General features: G+C 40.9%; 1 protein-coding gene across 1 annotated transcript in view; it reads right to left on the bottom strand.

Annotated features, from left to right (window-relative positions):
• Window positions 1-27,708, bottom strand: part of LOC124620367 (molybdenum cofactor biosynthesis protein 1-like) — an 83,104-nt gene that overhangs the window by 9,619 nt on the left and 45,777 nt on the right. The window contains exons 5-6 of the mRNA XM_047147037.1: window positions 22,913-23,058; window positions 12,700-12,785 (exon numbers count right to left, since the gene is read on the bottom strand). Coding sequence (XP_047002993.1) covers window positions 12,700-12,785; window positions 22,913-23,058 — 232 coding nt within the window. The remainder of the gene's footprint in view (window positions 1-12,699; window positions 12,786-22,912; window positions 23,059-27,708) is intronic.

Here is a 27,708-nt window from a genome sequence, read left to right as displayed (position 1 = left end):
AGTGGTCTGGGATGCGCCACCAAATTCCTTCAGCGGGGAAGATCATGGCATCAGTGTTCTGGGATGAGAAGGGGATTCTGTTTGTACTTTATCTCCCCACTGGGCAAACAATTACTGGAGAATACTATGCTAACCTTCTGGACAAATTGCAACAAAAGATATGAGAAAAAGGCCAGGTTTAATAAGGAAGAAAGTCATCTAGCATCAAGCCAATGCACGCTCGCACGCATGTGCCATCGCCATGGTAAAATTACACAAACTAAGGTATGAATTGTTGCCACACGTGCCTCTTCCCTAAACTGAAAATTTTTCTTTGTGGATGAAGATTCACTTAAATTAAGAATTGATAGCCTGAGTTGACAACTATTTTGTAGGCCTGGAGGAAAATCATTGTCGAGATGGGATCAAGGTATTGGAACACTGTTGGACCAAGTGAATTAATCTACAAGCAGGGTACATTGAAAAACAAAAAAGTTTCAGTGACATAAGTACTTTTTTTCTATTCTGTTTCAAGAACTTTTCAAACCACCCTCGTAAGCATCCCTGACACCTGAAATAATTAAAAACAAATAAGTCACCAGTTGCAGATGGAATCTCAATTTGGTTTTACAAAGAGTGCTATATGGCACTAGACCCTTACTTAGCTTGTATTTATTGTGAATCTCTCACCCAGCAGAAAGACCTAAGCAACTGGGGAAAAAATACAGAGGCGTCTCCTGTATATACGAAGGGCGAAAGAACAGACCCGCGAAATTACAGACCAATACCCGTAACGTCAGTTTGCTGCAGAATTCTTGAACATATTCTGGGTTTGAATCTAATCAGTTTCATAGAGACCAATAAGTTTATGTCCACAAATCAGTACAAAGCATCACTCATGGGCAACTCAGCATGCCCTTTTGTCATACAATGTCTGTTCAAAAAATTCCAGAACTTTGTCCACAAAATTTTCTATGCTTACCTTTTAGTTACTATGGATTGTCTCCTTCAAAATACTCTACTCCAAAATTGATACACTGCTCCCAATATCATTTCCACTTCCAGGAGCAGTCTTGACACACATCTTGCTGGGTCGCATAAAGTGCCGTCTGCGAATTTTCTTTTATCTCATCTACCATTGCAAAACTTCATCCTTTTCACCTTTGGAAATAAAAAGAAGTCTGCAGGGGTCATACTATTCTCACAAGGAACATCTCAGTCTCATTTGTAAGATCCAAAAAGTTTTTTTGGTCTTGACTCATGAGCGTGGAATGAACTTGACGGCAACACAATGCATTCCAAGATGCTGTGTCATTTCATAATATGATCCAATTGAAATGTTACATTCTTCTACAATCTCTCGGACAGTGAATCTTCGACTGGCACACACAATTTCGTTGACGTTCCTGACACAAGCATCATCAGTGGACATCTAAGAGCGTCCTGAACAAGGATCATGTTTGACTTTTGTAAAGCCATTTTTAAAACGTGTGAATAATATGTAACACCGAGTATGGCTTAAGTACTCATCGCTATAGGCTCCCAGCATCATTTGGTGTGTCTCTGTAAAGGTTTTCTTGAGTTTCACACAAAATTTAATGCAGATGCATTGCTCCTCTAACTTTGCCATCACAAAATTCACAAACCCAGATTCCATATTTCTTGATTTCCGAGAAGCATTTGACATAATGACTCAATGCAGACTTTTAACAAAGGTACAAGCACATGGAATACATTCCCAGACATGTGAGTGGCTCAAAGACTTCTGAAGTAATAGAACCCACTACATTATCCCGACGGTGAGTGTCCATCAGTGACTGGGGTATCATTAGGATCGTTCCAGGGATGTGTGATAGGAGCACTATTACTCATATTTTCTATGTGCATAACTGATTTGATGGACAAAGTGGACAGTAATCTGTGGTTGTTTGCTGATGATATTGTGGTGTATGGAAGGTGTCATCGTTGAGTGATTTAGGAGGATAAAAGATGACCTGGACTAAGTTCCCAGTTGGTGTGATAAATGACAGCTAACCCTAAATGTAGAAAAATATAAGTTACTGCAGAGGAGTTGGAAAAACAAATCCATAATGCCAGAATCCAGCATTAGTAGTGTCATGAATGAAGAAGTCACATTGTTTCAATATCTGGACGTAACATTGCAATGTGATATGAAATGGAACAAACGTGTGAGGGTCATGGTAGGGAAGGCGAATAATCATCTTTTGTTTGTTGGGTGGATTTTACTACAGTGTGGCTCAGCTGTGATGGACATCACATATAGGATGCTAGTGTGATCTCTTCTTGAGTACAGTTTGAGTGTCTGGTATCCGCAAGGGGTCGAATTAAAGCAGACATTGAGGTAATTCAGAGGCAGGATACTAGATTTGTTAACAGTAGGTTGAAACAACAACATACAAGTATTATGGAGATGTTTCTGGAACTCAAATGGGAATCCCTGGAGGGATTTTGAGGAACACTGTGCTGACTGCAGAACAATTCTGCTTGCACCAACATACATTATGCGTAAGGACCACAAAGATAAGAGACAACAAATTAGGACTCATAGAGAGGCATATAGACATTCACTTTTTCCTCACTCAATTGGCAGATGGAACGGGAAAGGAACTGACTACAGTTGAAATAAAATTACTTGATAGTTGGCACTTCAAACGCCAATAAGAGTAGTCAGCGTCACACTTGAACTGTCTGCTGTTGCCAAGCTCCACCAAAATTGGCCAGTCACTTCCAATTCCTGGTTCAGCATTCTTTCTTGATGTATTTGTATCCCGAATTACGAGCCCGACACTTTTATTATGTATTTCATGACACGCGATAGCTACACCAAAAACAACACACATTAACAATGCTAATGAAAGACACACATTTCATTCATAGCACTAACCAAACACTACTGAATAACTCAGCACAAGGTGTGATTCTGTATCATACATATAGTTATCATATTCACAGAGATCATCTTACATTAGATAAGCTTTTCACTACACTGCGTGAAACTGAAATTTTTAAGGTTGCAATTCATAGTTGCAACTGGGTCGCTACATTCACATATATAAATACTTCATGCAGTGCTGTGGCATAGCACAATGGTTGGCAGATTAATCTAATATGTAGCATGTTGTAGGTTTGAATCTCATCAATGTAGCAAAATTTTTATTTTTAAATCTAACCAAAAGAGTGTGATTATTATTTTCATTCAATTAATTGGTTTAAATATATTTTTTTCTATTTTTAATAATTTGCTGCATCATTTTTCATCATTGTTTTGACTGTTCTATTTGGTCTAATTTTTCTTCCTGTCATTATTTCTTCATTTGGAATCTGCCTCAGTCATCTATAATCCACGACCAAGTGCCCACATGGACTGTTCACTGGTTTCTAACATGGCAGCATGTGCAGCTAGTGTAAGGATAGTTACAGGTAACAAATGACATGGAGAAATTTCAATTTGCTTTCAGCCCTGAAATTGAGTTTTTGTTGTCGTGAGTTTACCCTTAAGGGTTAGGTTTAATTGCCATGAACAAAGCGATCATGATATTAGTACTGCTGCAGACTGTTGACCACAATTTTCTCGGCTGGGTTAGGACACAAGTTTACAGTCAGGGATACAAAACGGGTCGTCTGCCCCAGTTCAGTCACTGGTCACTTTAAATCAATAGTCGACAGAGTATCCAACAATTCTGACATACCTTGCACCAGCCACTAGAAAAATTGCTCTGTGTTAAACATTTAACATAATTTGTGAAGTGAGCTGCTTGTTTGTTGTCACCTGTAACCAAACGGTAGCTGGTAGCCAATGTGGCAACATTGTTGCAGCAAGTGATTGATGTCAACTATCAAGTAATTTTATTTAGACTATTGTAGTGAGACAGGGTACCTTCTGCCATGCACCATATGGTGGCTAGTGGAGTATGTATGTAGATGTGGAATCACATCCCATCTGGAAAGTCAGCCCTTGATCTGCAGTTCTGGGTAACTTTCTCAAAATCTACCCTTTTTCCTAGACCTATCCTTCACCCCTCTTCCTTCCACTTCAACCCTTCTGCCTGAAGAATGAGCTACTGGCTCTGAAGCTCGCCTAATTATAATCTTCTTTTATGTGTGTGTTCTGCCGCCACTTAGCAAGTAGGTTGTTTATCTATCCAATTCAGTTATCATGTAAACAAAAGCTGCATTTAACACACCAAGTCTCTTTTACCAATCACTTTTAATATGTCCTACAGAATGTACTGTCTATCCTGTCCTTTTTCGAGATTACTGTTTTGTTGTACTTTTCTACAGGCATCATCTTACTTATTAGGAGTCAGTTCCTTCATGTTGTTGTTGTTGTTGTGGTCTTCAGTCCTGAGACTGGTTTGATGCAGCTCTCCATGCTACTCTATCCTGTGCAAGCTTCTTCATCTCCCAGTACCTACTGCAACCTACATCCTTCTGAATCTGCTTAGTGTATTCATCTCTTGGTCTCCCTCTACGATTTTTACCCTCCACGCTGCCCTCCAATGCTAAATTTGTGATCCCTTGATGCCTCAAAACATGTCCTACCAACCGATCTCTTCTTCTAGTCAAGTTGAAGAGCTGCATGTCCTCGGGAAAAATTATGGCTGTAGTTTCCCCTTGCTTTCAGCCGTTCGCAGTACCAGCACAGCAAGGTGTTTTGGTTAATGTTACATGGCCAGATCAGTCAATCATCCAGACTGTTGCCCCTGCAACTACTGAAAAGGCTGCTGCCCCTCTTCAGGAACCACATGTTTATCTGGCCTCTCAACAGAAACCCCTCCGTTGTGGTTGCACCTACGGTACGGCCATCTCTATCGCTGAGGCACGCAAGCCTCCCCACCAACGGTAAGGTCCATGGTTCATGGGGGGAGTTCCTTCATAGTCAACAGTTAAGGAATGGGTGGCTGAATTCATATGTGGCATATGTCTCTGTAAGATGACTCGTGAACTACTTCCTAGAATTACAATCAAATATGAAAATGCTGAGAAAGAACACAGTGTGATATTGCAAGATCAGTAATTAAAAAGATGTGCAAAACAGTTGATGCCGTGGCCATACCAGAAAGTGAGTGGCATGTCTGTTGAAGCCTGACTACAACCTAATATGAAAAACAATTTGGGACAATCTGACACACAACTGATTCTATGCACCAATCTGTTCCCGATGATGAAATGAAACAGCAGTTGCACAAAAATAGCCAAGGTGACTTAATCGGAGAGAAAGAGTGGTCATTGTTTTCTAGGATGCAAAAGGGATTGTATTTTAGATTAGCTTGCAAGACTGAAACAATACCTCACAAATACTATGCAAGTATTCTGACTCAACCGGATGAAAAAATATGGAGCCAAGACCCAGGGGGAAAAAAAAGTTTATCATCAGTGAAATGCATATGGTCACAAAGGCACTTTCACAATAGGAAAACTGGGAGTTTCAAGTGTGAAGTCTTCAAATAACTATTCCATTCTCCAATTTTTTCACATTCTGACTTTAGCTTCCTCTTCTTTTCTTTTTGTATGAATGATTCACTTAAGACTACATGCGTCACAGCTCAAAACCGCTTTGTGAGTCAACAACTGGATATGTTTTCACTGCTCTGTCTCTTGTAACTCTGTTGGACATGGAGGTAGCAAATGAGGATGTAGGATGTCCATGACATACTGCTGTGCTGTCAGAGTGACCTGAAGTCATATCCGATGCTGCCCCAAACGCCCTCTTCCTATGTCGTTGTCATACTCACTGACAACTGTCATTGCGGGTCTTGTAGAATGTGACTCACTGCTGATCACATGACAGGTGCAGGTGTGAAAGGGTTACAATGTGCTCGGCGTACTTGCAGCAATTCTCCCATGGGCTCGTCAGACACGGTCAACCGGAAGCTTGCTGACAAGCAAACCGCCCTTACGTACCCAAGCAGTCCAACATGGGGACACTACCACATCTGAATGTCTCACAAATCTGCATACTGCATAATTCAATCAGCCTGGCAAATGGAGACACACAATTAGGCCCCTTCAAATTTTGTTACGTGCTGATAATGCTGACTCACAGAAGTACAGGGCATCTGTGTCCTTAACAGGGATCACTCAACATCTTACGCTCTTCACATCTCTTATAGCTCCTACCATTCACGGTAACAATCCGAGACACAAACAAAGCTAATGCAATCTGGTGACCTTTTTATCCATTTCAGAGAGTTGCGACTCTCATAATTTACCACTGGTATGCACACTCGTGAAACTACGTTGCTTCAGGGAGCTTCCCTTTTTTTTCTTCAAGCAGTTTAGTTCTTTGAATCCATTTTTCTTGTAGCTCAGAATAATTATTTTATTGTGTAGCAAACTTACAGGCTAGCATTCTGGCCTGAGCTGTCTGAGTTGGTGGTCATGTGTGTGTGTGGTGTGCTTGCTTGTGTGAATGAATGGTGTGTATTTCTATTTCTTTTTCTGATGAAGGTTGTGGCCAAAAGCTTATGTGTAAGTGTCTTAACTGTGCCTGTCTGCATTTTAACGTGCCATCTTTATGGTAATTAGCACTCTATCTTTTCCTACACTGCTGATATTCCAACCTGTAGTTTCCATTGTTTGAACTTACGGTCTACTGTTTTATGTTGCAGTGCACTTCTACAAGTGTAATACACAAATGTTGCCTTAGGAAAGTGTCACAATAACATCCATGTCTACCGTTTGCTATTTTTTACGAAATAGCACGTCACACTCGAAATTTAACTTAGCCAATGAAATAAGTTTGAAGATTTATTGTGTGTAAGAGACACGAGGGCCCACTGTGTGGGAAATGTGGGAAGTTCTGTGCAGAGACGGAGTTATCCACAGACGTGGTAAGTCTGGGGAGCTATACGGGTGTTAAAACATCGCCACCTGCTGGGATGAGGGGCCACTTACTCTGTGGTGGCGCTGTGCCAGCAACGAGCTCGACCCATTGATTAGCACCACACATGACAATGAGCAACCAGCTGCTTCTCTGTGCAGAGATATAAAATTTATCGATTTTGGACATCGGGTGACAATCTGTCACATGGAGAACAATGTTTACTCTGGCAATTTTAACACTAATCTAGTGTTCTGCAACATATTAATGTGAAATGTTGTCTATGATGTTGAAGAGTTTAAGTTAAACTGATATCTGAGAATTTGTTGTTTTTGTGGCACTATCTGGAAAATGGCCTCTCTTGCAGCTCCAAGCATAAATGTATAGTGAAGAAGAATAATTAGCACAGCACACTGGAACCGAGTAGGGATCCGGTTTACTGCTCGGCCATAAATTAGCATATTGTGAGTACACCAGAAGAGACGCTGTACACACTTGCATATACTACATACACAAGTACAAGCATCGATCAAGCTACTGTGAAACTGCACTCTGTGTGACTCATCACTACATCAGAATACTGTAAATGTGGTGATTCCAATTTCGTAAGGTCTCTTCCTGTTTGTTTTCATCAGTTGGATCTTATTTTTCAAGTATGTGGGAATCCAATGAGCTGCCTGTTTGGATACATTCTTTCTGTATGTCCCACAAGTTGGATTCTTTGGAGACACATTGTAACAAGAGTTTTTAGGAATTTGCCTGGAGATTTCACACTGGGTTCTGTGTGATGTATTCCATCTTTTATTCTTGGACCTAAGATTTTTACTACAATTTTACATTCTTCTAATTCAGTTTGCTGTTTTCATGTCTTGTGTTGGACAAAGAGTCTCTCTCATGCATAAAGAAATTCTAATTTGATCACTGTTGTGCAATGTTAGATTTTAGAGTTCCAGGAAAAATACTTTTAGTTAACTGAGAGACAGTTTGTATTTTCTGAAGTCTGGATTCTATGCCTTCTTTTCATTATGATGTTCAGTGGTCTTTTTCACCTAATTATTTAAACTCTTTATCACCGAATACTATGTTGTTGCCTATATAAGTTCACCCAGTGCCATTTTGGTATCGTCCATTAATTTTTTATCCAGGTGAAATTATTAGTCCAATTTTCCTAGATTGCTCCCTTAATATTTCAATTTGCTTTAGCACATCAGTGATGTTTTTGTCAATTAGTATTACATCATCGGTATAGGTTACACAATATAATTCTATCTTTAAGTTTACGTTCTAGTCAGTGTAATAGTGCACCTGCTCTTCTCCATTATCTTAAAATTTTCTTAGGGGCATAGTTGAATAGCAATGTGTTATGCCATCCCATTTTCATATACTTATGTCTGTCTTAAATTACACTGCTTGAAAAAAAGTGAGACACTCAGAAGGTGGGGAGAAAACAAATTGAAACATAGCTAATTTAGAGGGTATGTGATGTTATTTCAGTGATAACAAAACAGAGTCAAATTTACACAGAACTTATCAGTTTGAGCCCACTTATCAACACAGCAATGCACCCTGTCTGGCCTGGACAGTGCGGGAGGATGTCGTAAAGCTGCTGCATACCCTCCTGAGAAAGGTGATCCACAACTGTTGTAACTGGACATTGCAATCATGGATACAGGCAGTGGGATGGAGTTGACGTCCATGTTGGTCCCATAATGTTCTATCGGGGACAGATATGGGGATTTTGCTGGCCACAGGAGTATATCAACATCACGCAGACAACTTAAAGAGACACACACTACATGTGGACAAGCACTGGCCTGTTGAAAAATAGCACCACAATACTATTACCCACTGCTGTACCATCAGAGTTCCCTCGGCCATTACAAGCCGTGACCTGAAGTCATACCCAATGGCTCCCCACACCATGGGACTGCTTTGTGACCCCCCCCCCCCAAAATGTGGAAGAATGGGACCTCTCCCCATCTCCCCGGGTCACTGTCGAACTTCTCCACGATAGTCATTTGGAGCAGTGCAGGACTGGGACTCATTAGTGAACATAATGTGACACCATTCATTAGCAGTCCGTACTTCTCGATCATGGCACCACTTCACATGCAGTCATTTGCTTGGGTGTTAATGGCAGCCTATGTGCAGGACGGCAATTCCATAGTCTGGCTGCTCCTAGCTGTATGACACAGCATGTTGCAAGGAGTCTATTACAGTGAACTCCTGTTTATCCTAAATGATCGGGACGGTGGCCGGTTCCGATAACAAAAATTTCAGATAAATCAAAGTCCCCCTGTTTTCACATGTGAACACTCCAAATTGCATCAATATTGCGAAATACGATCGTAAAACGTGCGTAGGGTATGTAAAACGTTACTGATATGGTTGCAAATAACCCTGCACTTTTTTACTGAAAAAATTGTGTTGACATGTTAAAAAGGCACCAAACTATGATTGAAAACTCAAAGTTTTTAAGTGCTGTATAACAAAGCTCGTTTATTTTGCATTCTTACAGAAAAAATCTCCCTTATTTGGCAGCAGGAAATAACAGGAGTTTTAATTTTATTACCTACTCTTTTGAGTAAAAAATAAACTACTGAACAAAATCATGAAACAAATCTAGAGATTACTCAAAGGAACAAAAAGTCTGTCTAGAGAAACTTTCAAGAAAATTAAAAAAAAAAAAAATCTTTTTAAGTTATGGACATAGAAGTTCTAGGATGCTTCATTAGAGTTTATTTTTTGGTAACGAAGTCACAAACGTCTTTTTTTTTTTGTTTTTTTGCTTGAGAAACTATTGCTGCAACAATACATCTCCAACGTTGAAATCAAACTATTTCAAGATAAATCGTCTCCGCCTGTTGGCTGATGTACTCCAGGGCAGTTTGGATCACTTCGTAACAGAATGTGTGAGGAATATTTTTCTCTGATTCATCATCAGAAACATAGTCTTCTGACACTTTATGATCGGTCACAATTTGGACGATTTCATCCTCAGTCACATGAAAAAATGCCATTTTCTATCCACTCTTCAATGTCTTCGAAGTGTGTGTCTTTACAACCAGCTTCTCCAGTAAATTCACCAAAATTATGTCAGCTTGAGTTTCGGTGTTGCCTCCTCCTTCCCACCACTTAGGTTGCCTTACGATCTAAGAGTTTTTTCCAAGACCTAACAAGAGGAACTGGAGGAATTAGATTCCAAGCTTCAGCAATCAATGAATGACACTTAAAACATCGATTTTTTTAAGAGCTTCCACAAAATCATCTGCAGCATCAATCACGCCTATTAATTATTCCAGCATCTTGCGTCTGTAATGTTTTTCCATTGCCTCAAGAATACCTTGGTCCATTGGTTGACATAGAGATGTGACATTTTGTGGGAGAAATACAACTTTGATATCCCCATCTTGCAGATCACCTGGGTGAGAAGGAGCATTGTCCACAAGAAGTAGCACTTTTCAAGGAAGTCCTTTTCCTTCCATGTAATTTACTACAGTTGGAACAAACTCTGCCTGGAACCACTCTCTGAAGATGGCACTGTTCATACATGCCTTAAGACTGACTCGTGTACCTCAGTGGCAAACTGGTTGGTTGGTGTCTAAATGCTCTTGGTGTTTTGGATTTGCCAATTAAAGTAAGACACAGTTTATGATTGCCAGTGGCATTACTGCAAGCAAGGACAGTAAATCTTTCTTGGATTTTTTTGTATCCTGAAGCCATTTCTTCTTCTTTAGAGGCAAGGGTTTTCATTGGCAGCATTTTGTAATTCAACCCAGTTTCATCACATTTGTAAAGTTGATTGCCAGTATAACCTCCTTTGTCAATGATTGTGTGCAGTTTCTTCTTAAAATCAGTGTAGCAGCTTCATCCCCAGATAATGATTTGGCACTGATGGCAATTTCATGAATGCCATGCTGCTTCTTGAAACGATCCTGCTGGCCATTACTTCCGAGCAATTCTTGCTTCTTTCCTTCAATCAGCTCATTTTGACAAAGTAGAGGACCTGAAACTGACACACCTTTGGCTCTTATTTATTCGTGCCACAAAAATAATGCCTCTTCTAACTGAGGATGTGCACCTTTTCTCATTGCTTTTCAAGATTTCACTGCGCTGCCCAATGCTTGGATGGAACAAAATTTTTAAATTTCTGATCAATTTGTCTTCCGATCAGTAATTGTACTCCTACTCTGCAGCAACTTTTGTGGGTGGCTCACCAGCATCAATTCTCTGCAAAGTGTGAAGCTCTTTTTCCAACAAGATCACATTCATTTTATGTTTCGTGCCTGTAGTCACGTTCAGTGTTCTTTCTACAGACACTCGACTGAGTCCTTTATGGTTTTTGGCCCCTTTTATCTCTGGACACTTTAAGGCACATAGTGGGAGCACGAAACCTCAAATCAGAAACACACAGATGCACAACTTGACAACACTCGAGATGCACTAGACAAACTTTTGACTTTTGAAACCAGGCTGTGGCAGCCATCAAATGAAAGCATTCGATACATCTATGCCATTTCCTCTGTTCTACCCAAGCCCACGTGGCAACACAACAGGGTGTTGTACATTCACTGTTACACACTCAGCTTTGATGTACCGACAACAAGTGGAAAGTGTTAGGCGGCGTACTCTAATTGTCGGTTTTGACAGGGCTACGTTGCGCTGCATAGAACAATACTGTATGTACTGTACTACCAAGGAGTTCCAATAGATAGCAGTGGCATGAAACCATGCAATACGAATAAGAAACACACTAGAGCTTCAACCAACACACGCACGAATTGACGATACTTGGACTTTTGACACGCACCAGTGCACTGATTAGCAGTAGATTGCCAAAAAACACCAGCAAATGCTTGGCTCCAGGTGCACGCAAACTGAAACTTGTCAAGTGTCAATCTAGCTAGCCAAAAGTGTAGCTGCACGAGAGTTTACTGTACTTGTTCTCAGATGGCAGTCACAGATGTGAACAGGTTACAATGTACTCAGTACACTACACAGTGATGCTCCCTTGTAGTGGTCTCATGTAGTCAACTGGAACATTGATGATGAGTATGCCCTTACTTTCCAACATCAGGCCACTGTCAGATCCAAATACTCCAAAAATACAGATGTTGCAAGGTTTAACCAGGCGACCAAATGGACATCCACAATGAGGTTTCTTTCAAACTCTCATCAGATAATGCTGTCTCACACCAATATGCAGCACCTTCATATCCTCCAGAGTGATGATTCATCTGACGCTATTCGCATCCCTTATATACCACATGATGCTTGCTAAACAGCAATAAAAACAAGGAACACTAATGAATAATGAAGGAAAAGACAGACTGTTACTTACCATAAAGAAGATACCTTAGGCTGCAGATGGGCAGAATTAAAAGACACTTACATAAAGCTTTCAGCCACAGCCTTCACCAGTAAGTAGTAATCTGCCTTTTCCAATATTGTTGATATTCCTACTGGAGTTTCCATTGTTTCAAGGACACTGATGCTTTTCTGTGAGTGTTTGCTTTATGATGTTTTCTGCATTTTAGCTTTTTTTTAAAAAAAAAGAAAAAAAAAAGAAAGAAAGAAAGAAAAAAAAAAAGATTTGTTGCTGGAAAACTTCTGAAGTCCAATAAAGGAGTTACAACAGCCATATATGGTTATCTGGTGGACCTTGCAGAACCAAATTCTAGGGCTGAAATATCTTGTTGACCAATGGGCATTAATCAGAATGAATACTAAATAAAAATTAAATCCAAGTTTACACAAAAAACACAGGTTCTAACACTGTTGCTTTTCGTTCTATTTTGCTCTTATGTTTGCTATGACTTGTTAAACAGAAATTTTCTTTCTATCTATAGAGTTACATTTGCTGTAATGTATCTTACCTCGATGTTGTTTCTTCCTTCTTCTCACTGCTGCCCCAATCATGGCAAGCAAGTCATCCTCACTGAATTTGCTTCGTATTGCATCTCTGAAACAACTGTTAAAACACCCGTTAAACAGTACCAGGCAATTACCACACAGTGAAATGTTGGTACACTAAAAAGGAAGAAAAACTTTGCAGAAATCTTCAACAGTAATCTTGTAGTCTGCAGTAGGCAACAGCAGGATAACAAACCCACTGGACAAGAATGGGAAAGTCATGATAGAAGTTACTTTTATTTTTATAAATAAACAGGTATCTTACACAAATGCTCAAGAGTGTACATAGGATCTTGGGCTGAAGAGGTGGAGCAGAAACTGACATTAGTTTTGTTGAAGAGGGAGTACTGGAACACAGCACAATTTCTTGCAAAATGAAGCCAAATTTATTGATAAACTCTTAATTAATTGCCAAGCTCACTAATGTGATCATTTTACGACAGGTACTTACTGCTTGGAGTATATGTGACTTTTCAGGCTTGCCTGATAGATCTGTTGCAAAAACACTTTGGGTTCCCCACCAGATAACATTATGCAAGTCCCTCCCTCAATATTTAAGTGACACAACGTTTTGGCATCTACAGGTGGTGGTGATTTCCACCATCACTGCTGCAAGATGCAACTGGCAATTTCCACATGACAGCTTTGAAATTTATCATGTGGATGACTATGACCATCATATTTAGAATTCAGAGGATTTCATAGAATACCTGAAGATGCTTAAACTAGAACTTTCAGATCTTTTAGTTAGCTCAAATGTTATATCATTACTTACAAAAGTGCCCCTGCAGCCCTCATTAGAGGTTATTAACATCAAGTTTGAGAAAGAAATTGTGGTGCTGTTTAAACATGTGCATACCTCATCCTATTTCTTATGTAACACCAACTACTTTAATCAAGTGGACAGTGTTCCCATGGGAGATCCTCTATTTCCCTTAGTAAATATCCAACATTCCTCCTTCTGGCAGAATGCTGAAGAGACATTTGTGGTGTGGCCCACATAATACAGACACTACCTATGTCCCTGCAGCATTTGCACTCGCTCCATCTGAATATTCAGTTCACTGTGGAAGTACAAAAAGATAGCAGCTTACCATTCCTGGATGTCACAGTTAGAAGAAAAGCTGACAGAACACTGGGGCATAGTCTCTACTGCAAACTGATACACGCAGAGTTATATTTGCGGTCCAAAAGTTGCCATCACCCTGCACAATGTGGTAGTGTCTTACACTCCCTGGCACATAGAGCACACGTGATCTCAGATACCAACAGTCTGCCTGGTGAACTGTAAAACCTAATAACAGTGTTGCAGCAGAACGTTTATTCTTGTAAACAGATTTGCAATGTGTTCTGAGCAAAGCAAGTTCAGTGTAGGGATGTAAATGAAGATACTTAGACAAGCACTGCAAATGGCTTTCTTACCATATTTCAGTGGCATGTTTTCAGAAATAGAAAGAATCGCTAGGAGAAACAGAATCAAGTGTGTTTTTCGTCTACCAGCGAAACTAAGGAAGTGTTTGTGTTAAGTTAAAGACAATCTTGACCCTAGAAAACATAGATCATATATAAGATCTGATGCCATTATGGGAAATCTTATATAGGGCAGACACCTCACATTGTGCAAGAACACTGTGTTCAACAGCACTGACAAAAATGCCACCCAGTAAATTAGTGGTAGCAGAGCACTGCCTGAATACAGGGCACCACACGTTTCCCAAGAGGCCATACGGTGGGCAATCTTACCAACAGGAATATGGAATTTTGACTAAGCACTGCCCAGAATCCAGCACTGACTGCCATGAAATTAAAACAGTAGAAACCAGATCCTTCGATGTATGACCTGATGCAGCACCTTGCAGAGAGTTAATTCAGCTTTTAACCACACGAGTGTCCAGAAGTGCAGTCATTGCCCACAACACATAAGCAGAAGGCTACTATGAATGGCATTTCCATCCAACTGGGAGTGCCTGTCCACACATTCGTACTCCTGCTTCTAGCCTGACAAATTTCAATTCTGCTGTGCGAATATCACCAGTCACATCTTGCAGCAGTGATGACAGGACCCACCACTACCTGAAGATGACGAACAGTTGTGTTGGTGAAATATTGCGAGGCTTGCACAAAGTTATTCAGTGGCCAATCTGAGAAGATTTGTATACATTATTTTTCTGTGACACAGGTATTGTGCAGCAAAATGTGATAACTTTCTGCATTTGCTTTTTTGTAAATTTCAAAATACCCCAAAAATTGGTGAGAAACACTGAACATATGACGTAACCAGATGACATACCCCACAGCATGTGCAGCAGTCGGGGTTGAGTGTAAAGGAATGATTGAGCAGTGCAATACTTTCATTTGAGAAAACAGAGCAAATTTCAAAACATTTTGTAAATATGATCTGTTGTAAATGTAGATGTTACAAAATTACTGTCCCTGCTGTAATCAAGCAAAAGCAGTTCTGATTTTGTGTTTTTTGCTTCTGTCACTTCTCTTTTTGTTTACAGACATTAGTTAGTAAAGAAAACAAAGGTCATTTAATGGCGATGATGCTATTCTGAAGTTTACACTCATCTACTTATGGTAGGTTTTCATTGTACTGTACTTTGCAAGAAATCAAGGAAACTGGAAGACCGGTAAATAAAATAATAAACTTCAATATAAATACATAATTGTTTAACACAATGAAAAAATACTGCCTGCCAGATGCAAGACACAAATCCTGAACGCCATCACTAAAGTCGCACACATGTATCCGTAGCCACAACGATATGAATACTTGACTTGGGTTGGGATGATCAAGTGTGACAGACCAAGAGGCTCAACCACTGCAAGCATGGCAAGGTACATCATCTGGTGACATTTGTCATTCGCTTTTGACACATTTCCCAACATTTGTATCGTATCCAACATTTGTGATCCACTGTGTCTTGTATTAAATTACTTGTCTCAGGGTCATCTACAGTGCTTTGGAGGTTTTTAAATGTTAATACGCATCACCCTGTGTGTGTGTGTGTGTGTGTGTGTGTGTGTGTGTGTGTGTGTGTGTGTGTGAGTATGTGTGTGTATGTGTGTGTTTATATATATGAAACAAATACTAACAAAGAGATAGAGGGCCTGGTGAGTACTTACCTCAGCTCAGTACAGCCGATAGATACACAAAACAGAACAGAAAATTGACGTATCCTAGCTTTCGGAACTTCGTTCCTTCATCAGGGAGGAGAGAGGGGAAAAAAGGGGAAGAAGGGAAAGTGGATTCAGTTATTCACAACCCAGGTTATGAAGCAACAGGGAAAAGGTAAACAGGGAGGGTAGCAAAGATGGAGGCATGGATGTCAGAGGGAAGCCAAAGATATTCTACTGTAATTACTGTGCCAGCTTCAAACCAAGGAGGATGAATACAGAAGTAAAGAGGTACATAGTATAAAGATAAACACAACTATGTAGGATAAAAAGATGCGTGAATGGCTAAAGAGGAAAGGGAAAGAGGAGAAGACTAAAGAGTAAATGGGAGTGAGGTTGGTTAACATAGGTTCAGTCCAGGGGGATGGCGGGATGAAAGGATGTGTTGGAGTGCAAGTTCCCATCTCTGCAGTTCCGAGGTACTGGTGTTGGGTGGGAGAAGCCAAATGGCACATATGGTGTAGCAGGTTCCTAGGTCCCTAGAATTATGCTGGAGGGCATGCTCCGCTACTGGGTATTGGACATCTCCTAGGTGGACAGTTCGTCTGTGCCCATTCATGCGCTCAGCCAGTTTAGTTGTCGTCATACCAATGTAAAAGGCTGTGCAGTGCAGGCATGTCAGCTGATAAATGACGTGCTGTCTCACATGTGGCCCTGCCTTGAGTTGTGTATGTTATACCAGTAGCGGGGCTGGAGTAGTTGGTTGTGGGGGGATGCATGGGGCAGGTTTTGCATCGGGGTCGGTTACAGGGGTAGGAACCGCTGGGTAGAGAAGGTGGTCTGGGAATATTGTAGGGTTTGACAAGGATGTTACGGAGGTTAGGGGGTCGGCAAAAGGCAACTCTGGGTGGTGTGGGGAGAATATTGTCAAGGGATGATCTCACTTCAGGGCTTGACTTGAGAAATTCATATCCGTGGCGGAGTAATTAGTTGATGTATTCGAGGCCAGGATAATATTTTGTGACAAGGGGGATGCTTCTGTGTGGTCTGGGGGTAGTAACATTGTTGTTGGGTGGGGAGGAATGTATTGTTTGGGAGATCTGTTTGTGGACAAGGTCTGCAGGATAGTTGTGGGAGAGGAAAGCACTGATATATAATATAATACAGGGAAACATTCCAAATGGGAAAAATATATCTAAAAACAAAGATGATGTAACTTACCAAACGAAAGCGTTGGTATGTTGATAGACACACAAACAAACACACACACAAAATTCAAGCTTTCGCAACCCACAGTTGCTTCATCAGGAAAGAGGGAAGGAGAGGGAAAGACGAAAGGATGTGGGTTTTAAGGGAGAGGGTAAGGAGTCATTCCAACCCTGGGAGTGGAAAGACTTACCTTAGGGGGGAAAAAGGACAGGTATACACTCGCACACACACACACACACACACACACATATATCCATCCGCACATATACAGACACAAGCAGGGTATATGTGCGGATGGATATGTGTGTGTGTGTGTGTGTGTGTGTGTGTGTGTGTGTGTGTGTGTGTGGCATACTGGTCTGAACTATGCAGCCTTCAAATGGAAGTTTTTTGATCACTCCTTATTTTGCACCCTGCCACCTTGGCAATATGTACCGCAAATCATCAGACAGACGACCTTCCTGCATGCTTCGAGCATCCCCTGGTGCTGTTCCGAACCAATGCTAATCTTTGTAACTGTGACGAGCAGTGTGCAGATTGCATCTTTGTATCCCACAAAGAGGTGACAGTTCCCAGTGGCATGAATGGTTACTGTTTATTGACTGTCACTGAGTTGGTGAGTCATTTGCTACATTGTGGCCCACCTGTTCGCTGCTAAAGCCATGCTAGTCAGTGGTAACCCCTGTCAATGATATCCTGTTGCCCATAGCAGTTCACTCTGCTGATTGTGGTAGTATTTTCCTTGAATAAATCTGCTCACAGTGCACCTTTGACACTGTGGTACAAGAAAGCCCAATGACTACACACCCTTATAGAATAAGTGTCTCGAGCCATGGTTACCCACGATATGGCAGTGATAAAATCACCCTGTGATCAACTGTCACACTGCAGCTGTAAGCTGCACCTCCTTTTTCAGAATACTCAGGTTTATTAATTTGAAGTAAATCAGATCTTTTGCAGGAAGATTTAACAAAAAGAGCACATACACGAAAGGATGAAACCATGTCTAATTAACTGGAACACAAAATTAATAATTAGTGGTGACAAAGATCCTCTGCAATAAAAAATAATGTCCACTTACTTCATGTATTAGTCTTCAAGTGACAGAATATATGTAACTGTGTCCTTCTTATTTACACTGATTAAACAATGGAAATTCCAGGTAGGAATATCAACAGTGCAGGGAAAGATAGATCACTATTTACCATAAAGAAAACAAAGTTGCACACAGGCACAACACACAAGCAAGCACTCCACGCGCGCACGCACGCACACACACACAGAGAAAAAAAAACTGCCAAGTCCAGCAGCTAGGGGCAAGCTACTGGAGTTGTCAGTCATATGTGTGTGACATGTGCTTGCCTGTGTGTATGAATGTGTGTGTTTCTCTGTATCTCTTTTGCTGATGAAGGCTGTGACCGAAAGCTTTGTGTAAGTGCCTTTTTAATTGTGCCTGTCTACAATGTAACATGTCTCCTTTACAGTAAGCAGCAATCTACGAGGGTCAGTCAAAAAGTACTGCCTCCTATTTTTTTTTCTACGTTTAATTGTCAGGAAATTTAAATGCAATTACATAGGTTGAAAACCACAACATTGAGGATCATTTTGTCATTTTTCAATGTAATCTCCGCCCATCTCTACAGTTTTGGTCCATCTTTGAACAAGGGCATGTATCCCAGCACGGTAAAAATCACAGCTCTGCTTCCTAAGCCATTGACGCACGGATGTTTTGATGGCCTCCTCATCTTCAAAATGAATCCCACGATGAGCTTCTTTTAGTGGCCCGAACAGATGGAAGTCTGATGGTGCCAGGTCAGGGCTGTATGGGGGATGAGGCAAAACTTCCCATCCAATTTTGACAATCTCGTCAGAGGTGTGACGACTGGTGTGTGGTCTTGCATTGTCATGCAAAAGAAGAACATCTGCCATTGATTTTGTTGGGCGAACTCGCTGAAGACGTGCTTTAAGTTTGTTGAGGGTTGTGACGTATTGAACAGAATTTATTGTGCATCCCTGCTCCAAAAAATCAACCAGAATCACACCCTCTGTATCCCAGAAAACTGTTGCCATAACTTTCCCTGCCGATCGCACAGTTGTGAATTTTTTCTTCCTCGGCGAGCTTGTGTGACGCCACTCCATTGACTGCCTCTTTGATTCGGGCTCAAAAAAATGCACCCATGTTTCGTCCCCGGTCACAATTTTTTTCAGAAACTCATCTCCCTCCAAACGGAAGCGCTGCAAGTGTTGGGAGGCTATTGTTTCCCTTGCCTCTTTATTCTGATCGGTTAACATTCTTGGAACCCACCGTGCACAAACTTTTGAGTACCCCAATTGTTTAATAATCGTGATCACACTGCCTTTACTAAGAGAAATAATGCGACACACTTCATCTGCAGTCACCCGACGGTCACCACGAATGATGTCATCAACTTGCTGAATGTTGTGTGGAGTCACTGCACTCACCGGCCTGCCGCTCCGCTTTTCGTCAGTCAACGGTGTTTGCCCTTCAGCTTCCTTACAACGACGAACCCATCGTCTAACAGTGCTGACATCCACTGTCACAACACCATACACCTTCTTCAGTCTTTCATGAATGCGTATGGGCGTTTCACCTTCTGCATTCAAGAATTCAATCACACAACGCTGTCTCAAACGAACATCGATGTCGGCCATCTTACAAACTTCTGCTGTGCTGCCACCTGTTGACACAGAAAGTTACTACTGCAGTGGATTGCAGAAGAAGGTTTGAGGAATGGCGCCAAATTCAAATTTTTCACTTAACTTAATTTCTTTAAGTAGAAAAAAAATGGGAGGCATTACTTTTTGACCGACCCTCGTATGTTTTCCTATATTTTTCATTTACACAGATGTAATTAACAAATCAGAGTCTATTTATTCCAGAGAAGTGACAGTTTGTTCATGACAGTTCAGCACAAATCTGATTTTTTATATACAGCAAGGCTACCTATAAATTATTCTGTGTGCCAGTGTTCATGCTGACTATAGGGATTCACACGGATCATGTGTAATTTGACATCTGGTCCTGTAAACTTACTTCTGCTCAACGTGAAAAATTCTCCAATCCACATTTTATAATTAACCTTAACATATCAAATAATGCACCCTTCGATATAACTGCTTATTGTCCACTTCCCATCACTCTATTCCCAATGTCAACCCAGTTGACCTCTTCTTCTAATCCAAAAACCATGGTTGACTCAATGTTTGCTATTGCAAGCTATTGCTATTGCAGCACAAAAGTGCCAGAGGCACCAGTAATGATATATAATTAAAAATACTAGAAAGTAAGGCTCACTGGTCCGTACATGCTAAGACAAACACTACAAGTGTGTAAGACACCGCGCTCTCACACAACAAGTACAAGGTCTGAATACATTCCATTTACGATACACTAAACTGTTTCATTCACGGTGCAATATACATACTCTCTCCCCAATAAACAGAATAGTTATAACTCAATTGTTCACAAGTGTATATTATGACTCTTGCCACAGCTATGCAGTCAGTATGCCACAGGGGTGCCATAGAAAGGGATCAGGTTCAATTCCTTGTAGAGCCGGGAAATTCTGCTCGGTGGACGGACTGGAATAGGGTACACTCTGCTTGTAGTTCCAGCTGAGGAGCTACTCAAGTGAGAAGCAGTGTCTTCAACTTCTGGAAGTTGATAACAGCCTAGAGAGTTGTATACTGACCCCCTAACTCTCCATAGATACGCGTATATAGTAGAGGACATCTCTCGAAGGGCATTGCGTGGTCTTCTGGGCCCAATGCAGAGTTCCTTTATCAATGTATATTGTATATCACCACTTGTACACACTCATCAGCACAGTACCATATTGTCTCTTCGCGTGGCAAATTTTTATTCCCTTGTTTCCAGATCAAGATTTTTCCACTTCCTCTTCTTCTTCTTCTTCTTCTTCTTCTTCTTCTTCTTCTTCTTCTTCTTCTTCTTCTTCTTCTTTTTTTTTTTTTTTTTTTTTTTTTTTTTTTTTTTTTTTTTTTTTTTTTTTACTTGTACCACACATATTCCACACGGTTTATGCTCACTCCTTCAATGATACTTCCTATCCTCCTCTAGTGTCCGAGTTGTCCCTGCTTTCCTGCGTGTTTGTTGGTTTAAACACCCTTGTTTCAAAAGAGAGTGACAGCTTCGATACAGTCTTGTCAACATTTTGTATTTTTATTTAGCAATTATTGTTTGAGCCTTATAGGCGAATGTCACAAGATATTGTCAACCACTGCATTCACTAGATTGGAATGGGGTTCATGGTAACTTATCAATTCATTTTTTAAGTTGCTGTTATCTTTTTCATCCTATCTTGGACTAGCTTTTCCATACTCCCACTCTATTTTACGTAGTCAAACAGTTATCTGCCCTTGCAAACTTGCTCCTTTACTACCAAGTTAACTAATACTGGGCAGCCTAACAGAAGTTCCAATATCCAGTCTTTCACCACAATTCACCTACACACACTTTTCACTCACTGATTTTCTTTTTTCAATGTCATAAATATTTTGCTTTCACAGACTGCTGTGCTATGAACATAAAATTGTAGGAACATCTGCCTCACAGGTCATTTTTTTTTTTTTTTATTAAAGAATATGTTCCTTGCTTATTCCTATTTGCTTCTGATACATTTCCATTCTCACTTTTATTTTGTTTTGATCCATTTCTTTTTTCTTTGATAGACAAGTCAAACAACAATGGCAATATGTTGCAGCCCCTTGTGTTTCACCCTACTTACTATGAACTTACTTTTCTTAGCTTCCAATTTTATTAGTCATTTGGTTTTTAAGATACTTAAATTAATTGTTTGTCCCTGTATTTTTATATCTTATTTTACCTTCGGTTGATAAAGGATTTCTGGTATGCTCACAAAGAGAGAGCTGATTCTTCCCACCCCTCACCCCCCTTACCTTGTCCTGAAGCAAACTTATCGCCAAGTATCTTGCAGTTTTTTTCCTATTATTAATCTCTTAGTCTAGTCATCAATTTAAAAGTGTCAGTTGTTGGTCCCATTGTCTAATAATTTGTACATTTATACACATGAAGTTCCAATTTTTATTTGGAACATATAGACTCTGATAATCATGAATCACAGTTCAAATGGCTCTGGGCACTATAGGACTTAACATCTGAGCCAAGGCAGGATTCAAACCTGCGACCGTAGCAGTCGCGCAGTTCTGGACTGAAGCGCCTAGAACCGCTCGGCAACAGTGGCTGACGAATCATAGTTACCATCACATGGACAGAAATATTGTGTTAACTTTATTACAACATAGGGACATAACTAAAAATGTCTTTACATAATTTCCAGTTCTGATTACTTTCCTTTAATTTAATCTCACAAATAGGTTAGTGTAACATGATGTTGACAGAGGCAAATTATATATACTCACAAATTATTTAGCTAGAGGTATCTGGTTTGTATGTCTGGGAGGGAGGAGGGTGCAAGCTGAAAACTTCAAGAAAAGATTACTCATTTCATACCTGCTGGATTTAACTGCAGTTTATCTCTTCCATATACCAACCACATACCTAATGTGCATGGCAAACAGTTTGAAAGTATTATTCTATACTCAGCATTTGGAACTATCAGTTCCTTAATGAGAGAGGAAAGAGGGATAAGTTTCTGAAGGTCTCAAAGGTCACTCGGACTCCATGACTAATGTGAGGACAAGAGGAACAAATGTGTCTATAAGAAGTTTTGGAATTTCACCTCCTGGAGGTAAAATACTGATCAGTCTGTCAATCTTCTAGTAATTTTATGGTTTCCTCACATGAATTTTCACTTGGACACGATTATTCTATGTTTCATCACTCACCTGAGAGATATCTCTGAATTCCCAAAGAGACACACCTTCAAATTGCCATCAGCTGTTATCCGTAAACGGTTGCACGTGCCACAGAAGTGTTCACTCATTGAGGTAATAAATCCCACATGTCCCTTGAAGCCCGGCACATGGTATGCCTGCAAAAAGAAATTGTAAGAAAATAGGTACTGCTGTTGTGAAAATACTATAAATGTGTTGCTCACCAAGTGGAGGAAGGAGAAAATGTGCATTAAGGGGAGTTTGAACGCCATATCCTGACAATGTTAAATTTAGTGACTTAACTTCCCCGTATTTCAGGAACAACTGTAGCCATTGACAAGAAACTTTTACAGGACATTAAACTATATGTTCTGAGTCTTACAATAATTGCATTTCAGCCACTGCTTTTGGAAATACAATTTTTTAATTACACAGTTAAAATTTTGTGTACTTTTTTGTATGTTATTCTAAATAATTTTATTTATACATAACATTATGTTCTTCTTTTAGTTCAGAAGGCTCAGGATACATACTGAAAATTTGAATTCGCTATTCGAATTAGTTACTGAGATTTAGGGAAAAATGCAAGACAAAATGTAAATTTTCAGGAAGAGTTTTTAAAGTTTTAATAGACTGTAACTCAATATATGCTTAACATTTTATTTTTAGTCACTCAGAAGCACCCTGCACCATACTGTATATCATCCTCTTGATCTTTTTTAAGTTTTTTCTTGATTTCTTCTTTCTGGACTCTGTAGTGGCCAACTGTGCTGCATACTCTGCTATACCAGTGCAAACCTTGTCCATCCACTCAAATTCTCTGATGCAGTTTGCTCCAGAATTAATTCCCATATGTTGTAGCACTTTCACGCTACCAATGTTGCCATCAGTAAAAGCAATAACAGCATGACTGACCCCCACTTTAGTGTCTTCATTACAAGAAAAACATTTTTTGGTCTACATCTACATCTACATCCATACTCCTCAAGCCACCTGATGGTGTAGGGTACCTTGAGTACCTCTATTGGTTCTCCCTTCTATTCCAGTCTCGTATTGTTCGTGGAAAGAAGCATTGTCGGTATGCCTATGTGCGGGCTCTAATCTCTCTCATTTTATCCTCATGGTCTCTTTGCGAGATATACGTAGGAGGGAGCAATATACTGCTTGACTCCTCGGTGAAAGTATGTTCTTGAAACTTCAACAAAAGCCCGTACCGAGCTACTGAGCGTCCCCCCTGCAGAGTCTTCCACTGGAGTTTATCTAACACCTCTGTAACTCTTTCCCGATTACTAAATGATCCTATAACGAAGCATGCTGCTCTCTGTTGGATCTTCTCTATCTCTTCTATCAACCCTATCTGGTACGGATCCCACACTGCTGAGCAGTATTCAAACAGTGGGCGAACAAGTGTACTGTAACCTAATTCCTTTGTTTTCGGATTGCATTTCCTTAGGATTCTTCCAATGAATCTCAGTCTGGCATCTGATTTACCCACGATCAACTTTATATGATCATTCCATTTTAAATCACTCCTAATGCATACTCCCAGATAATTTATGGAATTAACTGCTTCCAATTGCTGACCTGCTATATTGTAGCTAAATGATATGGGATCTTTCTTTCTATGTATTCACAGCACATTACACTTGTCTACATTGAGATTCAATTGCCATTCCCTAAACCATGCATCAATTCGCTGCAGATCATCCTGCATTTCAGTACCATTTTCCATTGTTGCAACCTCTCGATATACCACAGCATCATCCGCAAAAAGCCTCAGTGAACTTCCGATGTCATTCACAAGGTCATTTATGTATATTGTGAATAGCAACGGTCCTACGACACTCCCCTGCAGCACACCTGAAATCACTCTTACTTCGGAAGACTTCTCTCCATTGAGAATGACATGCTACGTTCTGTTATCTAGCAACTCTTCAATCCAATCACATAATTGGTCTGATAGTCCATATGCTTTTATTTTGTTCATTAAACGATTGCGGAGAACTGTATCGAACGCCTTGTGGAAGTCAAGAAACACAGCATCTACCTGGGAACCCGTGTCCATGGCCCTCTGATTCTCGTGGACGAATAGCGCGAGCTGGGTTTCACACGATCGTCTTTTTCGAAACCCATGCTGATTCCTACAGAGTAGATTTCTAGTTTACAGAAAAGTCATAATATTCAAACATAATACATGTTCTAAAATTCTACAACTGATCGATGTTAGAGATATAGGTCTACAGTTCTGCACATCTGTTCGACGTCCCTTCTTGAAAACGGGGATGACCTGTGCCCTTTTCCAATTCTTTGGAACGCTACACTCTTGTAGAGACCTACGGCACATTACTGCAAGAAGGGGGGCAAGTTCCTTCACATACTCTGTGTAAAACTGAACTGGTATCCCATCAGGTCCAGCGGCCTTTCCTCTTTTGAGTGATTTTAATTGTTTCTCTATCCCTCAATTTCAATATCTACCATTTTGTCATCTGTGCGACAATCTAGAGAAGGAACTACAGTGCAGTCTTCCTCTGTGAAACAGCTTTGGAAAAAGACATTTAGTATTTCGGCTTTAGTCAACCATCCTCTGTTTCAGTACCTTTTTGGTCACAGAGTGTCTGGACATTTTGTTTTGATCCACCTACCGCTTTGACATAAGAGCAAAATTTCTTAGGATTTTCTGCCAAGTCAGTACATAGAACTTTACTTTCGAATTCATTTAACGCCTCTCGCATGGCCCTCCTCACATTACATTTCGCTTTGCGTAATTTTTGTTTGTCTGCAAGGTGTTGGCTATGTTTATGTTTGCTGTGAAGTTCCCTTTGCTTCCTCAGCAGTTTTCTAACTCGGTTGTTGTACCACGCTGGCTCTTTTCCATCTCTTATGAGCTTGATTGGCACATACTCATCTAACGCATATTGTACGATGGTTTTGAACTTTGTCCACTGATCCTCAACACTATCTGTACTTAAAACAAAACTTTTGTGTTGAGCCATCAGGTACTCTGAAATCAGATTTTTGTCACTTTTGCTAACCAGAAAGATTTTCGTACCTTTTTTAATATTTCTATTTATGGCTGAAATCATCGATGCAGTAACCGCTTTATGATCACTGATTCCCTGTTCTGCGTTAACCGTTTCAAATAGTTTGGGTCTGTTTGTCACTAATATGTTATCGCCATGCATCAGTTCTCTGTTTAACTGCTCAAGGTAGTTTTCAGATAAAGCTCTTAAAAAATTTCACTGGATTCTTTGTCCCTGCCACCCATTATGAAAGTTTGAGTCTCCCAGTCCATATCGGGCAAATTAAAATCTCCACCCAGAACTATAACATGTTGGGCAAATCTAATCGAAATATTTTCCAAATTATCCTTCAGGTGCTCAGCTACAACAGCTGCTGAGCCAGGGGGCCTATAGAGACATCCAATTACTATGTCTGAGCCTGGTTTAACCGTGACCTTCACCTAAATTATTTCACATTTCGGATCTCCGTCAACTTCCTTCGATACTATTGCACTTCTTATCACTTTAAACATGCCTCCCCCTTCACTTTCCAGCCTTTCTCTGCGGTATACATTCCAATCTGAGTTTAGAATTTATTATTGTTTACATAGGGTTTCAGCCAACTTTCTGTCCCTAGTACTATGTGGGCATTGTGACCGTTTATTAATGAGAGCAGTTCTGGGACCTTTCTATAGACGCTCCTGCAGTTTACTATTAGCACATTAATATTGTTATTCCCTGTTGCATTTTGTCTACTCCTACCTTGCCGCATCTCAGGAGGTGTCTTGTCGGGCCTAGGGAGGGAATTCTCTAACCTAAAAAACCCACATGTGCACTCCACACATACTCCGCTACACTTGTAGCCACTTCCTGCATGTAGTGCACGCGTGACCTATTCAGGGGGACCCTACATTTCTCCACCCGATAGCGGATGTCGAGAAATTTGCACCCCAGATCTCCGCAGAATCGTCTGAGCCCCTGGTTTAAGCCTTCCACTCGGCTCCAAACCAGAGGACCACTATCAGTTCTCGGAACGATACTACAAATAGCTAGCTCAGATTCCACCCCGCGAGGCTTTCTGCCTTCACCAACTCCACTAACCGCCTGTATGAACTGAGGATGACCTCTGAACCCAGACGGCAGGAGTCATTGGTGCCGACATGAGCAACAATTTGCAGTCGGGTGCACCCAGTGCTCTCTATCACTGCCGGCACGGCCTCCTCCACATCTCGGATGAGACCCCCGGCAAGCAGACAGAGTGAACACTGTCCTTCTTCCCCGACCTTTCCGCTATTTCCCTAAGGTGCTCCATCACCCGCCTAATGTTGGAGCTCCCAATAACTAATAAACCCCTCCCCCCATGTGCCTGCTCAGACCTTGCTGAAGGAGTGGCCACATGTCCACTCACAGGCAGAACGGGCGATGCCACACAGCCAGCCTCCACACTGACCCTCCGCCTCGTGCGCCGCGAATGCTGCTGAACCCGCCACTCCCCTTGGGAAGAGGGTGGCCCAACCGCGCCCGGTACCCGCAAAGATGTGTCGACAGAAGGGTCAGTGGGTGAAGCATGTATCACCTGGGGTGTACCATGCAAAGCACCAGACTCCCCACTGCCGCTACACTCCAAGGCAGCAGCCTGAAGACGGGTAACCGCGGCCATCAACACGTTCAGCTGTTCGCGAACAGTGGCCAGCTCCACCTGTGTCCATACACAGCAGTCACACATCCTATCCATCCTAAGAAATCAATTTACTGTAGAGAGTTAATCAACTTATAACTAGACTGCTAATTCACTAAAGGTGGCTGATA

Source organism: Schistocerca americana, chromosome 6 (genome assembly GCF_021461395.2).
Source record: "Schistocerca americana isolate TAMUIC-IGC-003095 chromosome 6, iqSchAmer2.1, whole genome shotgun sequence".
Classification (NCBI taxonomy): Eukaryota; Metazoa; Arthropoda; class Insecta; order Orthoptera; family Acrididae; genus Schistocerca; species Schistocerca americana.
Note: the sequence above shows the minus strand (reverse complement) of the source record. Positions and strands in the feature narration are given on the sequence as shown.